Source organism: Neofelis nebulosa, chromosome 15 (genome assembly GCF_028018385.1).
Source record: "Neofelis nebulosa isolate mNeoNeb1 chromosome 15, mNeoNeb1.pri, whole genome shotgun sequence".
NCBI classification, from domain to species: domain Eukaryota; kingdom Metazoa; phylum Chordata; class Mammalia; order Carnivora; family Felidae; genus Neofelis; species Neofelis nebulosa.
Window position 1 is genome coordinate 72,763,169 of NC_080796.1, and position 4,824 is coordinate 72,767,992.

The 4,824-nt window shown below is 63.8% G+C and overlaps 1 protein-coding gene across 1 annotated transcript; it reads right to left on the reverse strand.

Moving 5' to 3' along the window:
• Positions 1-360: 360 nt before the first annotated feature.
• CD1D (CD1d molecule) lies at positions 361-3,684 on the reverse strand. The gene is made up of 5 exons (XM_058700696.1): positions 3,317-3,684; positions 2,410-2,688; positions 1,652-1,930; positions 842-929; positions 361-731 (listed from the first exon to the last, which is right to left on the reverse strand). Exons 1-5 carry the CDS (start codon positions 3,546-3,548, stop codon positions 710-712), a joined length of 900 nt encoding a protein of 299 aa, XP_058556679.1. The 5' UTR covers positions 3,549-3,684; the 3' UTR covers positions 361-709.
• Between the last annotated feature and the right edge of the window lie 1,140 nt (positions 3,685-4,824).

Consider the following 4,824-nt stretch of genomic DNA (forward strand, 5'->3'; position numbering starts at 1 on the left):
ACACAAAAATCCCCTTTCAAGAAAAGTGCCCTTTTCTTGAAAAGTGTGGGCTATAGCCAAGCCCAGGGTCTTCATCCATTCCTTCATTCCTTCATTCATTTTCTGGTCAGTCTTCCTTTATTTTTTTTTTTTTTTTTTAATTTTTTTTTCAACTTTTATTTATTTATTTTTGGGACAGAGAGAGACAGAGCATGAACGGGGGAGGGGCAGAGAGAGAGGGAGACGCAGAATCGGAAACAGGCTCCAGGCTCCGAGCCATCGGCCCAGAGCCCGACGCGGGGCTCGAACTCACGGACCGCGAGATCGTGACCCAGCTGAAGTCGGACGCTTAACCGACTGCGCCACCCAGGCGCCCCAGTCTTCCTTTATTCTTGACAAGAAGAAGCTGGACCAAGGACTTCCTGATTCACTCCCGATTCCACCGTGCAAACAACCAACGGGCACCCACTCCCTCCCGCCCCGGCCCTCATCCGCTTGCGCCTGAAGTCCACACTTCTATTTTTGTAGAACCACTTGGGCTTAGAAACTTGCAGTACAGTGGAAAAGAACTTAAATCTTCTTAGATGAAATGTCGAAAGGATGTGATGAGAGCAGCCTTGTGACAACTGCCTGCTTCTTCAGGGCACCTCTCTTTCACCCTCAGCGGCTGAGCTGCCGTCCTGGGAACTTGGGGTCCTGAGTCCCAGGCCAACAGGTGCCGTAAGCACAGTCACAGGATGTTTTGATAGGAGCTGCGAGAGCATAGGAAGGGAGAGCACATTAAGGAAAAGGGGAGAGGGGCTGGAGGAGGGAAGAAACGGGCAGAGGCTGAGGGAAGGAGGGGTCGGGAAGGGGAACCTACCAGCGCCTCTTGAGGGTTAAGTATACAACACACCCAGTGATCACAAGGGGCACCAGCACGGCCACGGCGATCAGCCCCGTGGGGGACCCTGCGTGGAGAACATAGGCTGTCAGCACAGGACCCCTCTCTATCCCAAGGCCCGCGGTCTAAGCCCGTGTGAAGGTGCCAGGTGGCCCACACAGGTGCCCATTTCCCTTCCTCTGTAGTCTGGAGACCCCATGTCGTCTCAGGGACTGGGCGCCCTGACCCCTTCGCTCCAGCACACGGCGGGACGGCACACAGGGGAAGGGCAACCGCTCTGTAGCCGGGACCTCAGTCTAGATCCAGTCTTCCACCTCCCACCATGAGACAGTGAACCTGACCCAGCTCAGTCTCCACATCTTCAACTATAAAATTACAAGAAGGGCACCCATTTCAAAGGAGCCGGGGACAAGTGGACACCACGCTGTGCACAGTCAGGAAGCTCTCAGGACCTGCTGCTCCCTTGTGCCCCCCCCCCCCGCCCCGGCGGTCTCCTGGGGATCACTCCTCTGAGATTCTTTATTCACCACCTACTTCTGGACCTGCAGGTGTTTGGTCTCTCTTTCTTCCTGTAGGTGGAACATTGGTCTCAATCCTTTTTGAGTTCCGACTTTGTTCCCCTCCTTCCTATATCTGGAATCCCCTCCTTCCAACCCTCCTGGTGGGCGGGGGCTCATCTTGGAAACTCCTCTATCCTTGTGTGTGTCCAAATCCACCCCCGGCCAGTGCCTCCCTCTATGCCTGAGGACCCTCTTCTCCGGGCCCTGTGGGGTACCAGACCTTTTTCACCCCAGTGGAGGACCATGTCCCGGCCTCCTAGACTGCTGTGTCTCACTCGGCAAGACAGGCCGGCCGCCTCCCCGGCCGCCACGTCCAGGGTCACCCGAAGATACCACGTCTCGTCAGCGTGGGGCAGGACGTCGCCGCGCCGGGTGCCCGGCTGCTCCTGCTCACCCCGCATCCACGTCACCCACACTGGCTTTGGGTAGAAGCCGGACACATGGCACACAAGGAGCAGACGGCCAGAACCGGGACTGGGGCCAGTGGACAGCCAGGCCTCAGGCTTCACTGTGTCCAACAAAGAAACGGGAGTGGGGGGGGGGGGTCTCAAGGCAGGAACTCCGCATCCCACGTTTCCACCTCTGGAGGTGAAGTCGGTCATGACCTATCCATTTGTGTTGTCTTCTCCAGGAAAGCCGCTGGACCCGACCCCCTCCCCCGTCTCAGGCTCCCATGAGGGCCCTGCATTCGGCTGTCACCCCGGTCCCACTGCCTTAATTGTTCACCTGCCTTCTCCCCCTCCCCTCAGGTAGATTGCCTGTTTGACCCTCAGTGTTTATTTAATTCGGATCGCGGAACCCAAAGGGTGCTCAGAGAAGGTCTGTGGGATGAATAAATACCCTCGCACCCTCTCCCCACCTTCCTGAGCCTCCCCACTCCCACTCCCACCCCCACCCCGAGGATGATCTAAGGGCTGTGAGCTCCGGGAAGGAAGACCCAGGTGGAGCTCTGGAGAGGAGGGCAGGGGGGAGAGGGGGCAGGCTCACCTTGCTTCTCCAGCTCCGACTTCCCTGCCTCCAGGATGTCCCTGACAAACAGGGGGCAGGTATCATTGAGGAGCAACTGTATTGTTTTCCGGGTCCCCTGGTCCTCGTTGAGCTTCCTGGAGACCCTGTCTGCCCAGACGGGGGCACTTGGGGTGGGCACCCAAGAGGTGCCTTGGAAATGGAGGATCTCCTGTCCTTGGAAGGCCGCGTGGAAGAAGCTTTGCGAGGTGTTCCCTGGGAGAACCTCACAGCCAGCGGACACTTGGATCTCAAAGGGATCTGGGAAGACGCGGAGAAGGAGGGCCGAAAGGGTTAGAGGGAAGTGGGGGAGGCGTGCGGGGTCTCTCTGGGGACCCGGAGTCTGGGGCAGCGCGCGCAGCGTGAGGGTCAGAGGCAGGGAGCGTGCAGGATCCTGGGAACCCGGACCGGAGGCGAGAGCGAGAAGCCCCAGGGGTAGGGGGGGGACGCCGGGCCCGGAGTAGGGGGTACGGGGGCACGCCGTGCGGGGGGGGGGGGGGGTAAGGGGGACGCCGGGCCCCGGGGATAGGGGATACGGGGACACGCCGTGCGGGGGGGGGGGGGGGGGGGGGGAGTGGGGTAAGGGGGACGCCGGGCGGGGGGAGGGGGCCGGGGTGGGGAGGGAGTGGGGGGGACGCCGGGCCCCGGGGATAGGGGGTACGGGGACACGCCTTGCCGGGGTGGGGGGGGTGGAGGAGTGGTGGGGGGGGTGGGGGGGGGTAAGGGGGACGTCGGGCCCCGGGGATAGGGGGTACGGGGACACGCCGTGCGGGGGGGGGGGGGGGTAAGGGGGACGCCGGGCGGGGGAAGGGGGCGGGGGGGGGGGGGGCGACGCCGGCCCGGGGCGGGGGGCGGGGGGCCAGCCCCGGGGGGCCGCCGTCCAGCTCACAGTCTAAGTGCAGCATTTTGACGAGCTCCTGCACGTCGCGGGTGAAGCCCTTGCGGTACACGCGTAACAGGCGCTGCATGTCGTCCCACTGCCGCTGGCCCCACGAGCCCCGGGCCCAGGGCTTGAGGAAGCGCACGGCGTCCGAGGCGCCGCCCCAGCTGTAGGCGCGCAGCCCCCCGACCAGCGCCAGGGCGTCGGAGCGCGCCCAGCTGCGGTTGGCGAAGGCCGACATCTGCAGGCACCGCAGCTCGCCGGCGCCGGGGGAGCTGCCGGGGCAGCGCGCGGGCAGCCAGAGCCAGCAAACCAACAGCAGCCACCCGCCGGGGCGGCGGAAGGGCGACCTCCCCCCGCGCGCGGGGCCCCGGGACCCGCGGTCTCCGGCGCCCCGCGCGCGCGCAGCCCCGCGCGCCCCCAGGGCTTCCACGGATCCGGGGGAAGCCCCCAGGGCAGCAAGAGGCCACGGCCGCCTGTGGGCGCCGTGGACTCCGGACTTCCCTGTCGGCCCCGGGGCCCGCCCCGCGTCCCGCCCACCTCCGATTGCCCCTCCTCTCGCATCTCCCCACCCCTTCCCCCCCTAACCCTGCCCCCTGGCCGCCTCCCCCCCCCCCCGCCCCCACCCCTTTCCCTGGCTCCCTGATCTCTGATCCCCCGCCCTCCCCCATCCTCCCTCCTCCAGTCTCTGATTCCCCAGCCCCCCGTCCTGTCCCCCAGTCCCTGATCACCCTTTCCCTATTCCCCATCCTCCCCCATCTCTGACTCCCCCCACCCCCATCCTCCCCCTCCAGTCTCTGATCCCCCCATGCCCCCATCTCTGACTCCCCCCGCCCCCATCCTCCCCCCTCCAGTCTCTGATCCTCCCTCCTCTATCCTCCCCCTCCCATCTCTGATTCCCCTCCCCCATCCTCCCTCCTGCAGTCTCTGACCCTTCCATGCCCCCATCCTCCCCCCTCCAGTCTCTGATCCCCCCTCCCCCATCTCTGATTCCCCTCCCCCATCCTCCTCCCTCCCCCACCGCCCCTCCCCTCCTCCAGTCTCTGATCAATATCCAGAGTCTTCCACCTCAGTGTCCTTAGTCCCTCTTTCCTCCATCCATGTCCTTGCTCTCCTCCTCCCCTCACCCAGGCCTTCTAGGTGCACCTCTCCGCAGGCGTCCTCTCGGGGCCCCCACTGCCTATACACTCTCTCCTCCAGCTCTCACTCACGCTCTCCCTAGACACGCCTCTGTGTTCAGAAAGAGACCACATTAAGATGTGCACCTGCACAGCACGGCACCCAGGGCTCACACTGGCGATGAGCCACCGGGGCAGACGGCAGCGAGGGCAGCCCCTCTCTGGCAGGTCAGAACCTGGACAGCACCCTGACACCTCCTCCCCACACCCCTTCTACCCAAAGGGCAACTCCCTCTTGTAGTTCACCCTGCTGGAAACATCTTCCGAGTGTGTCCCCTTCTCCACATTTCTACCTCCGCCACCACCCTAACCTTCCGCTGCGTCTCCTGAAATAGGTTT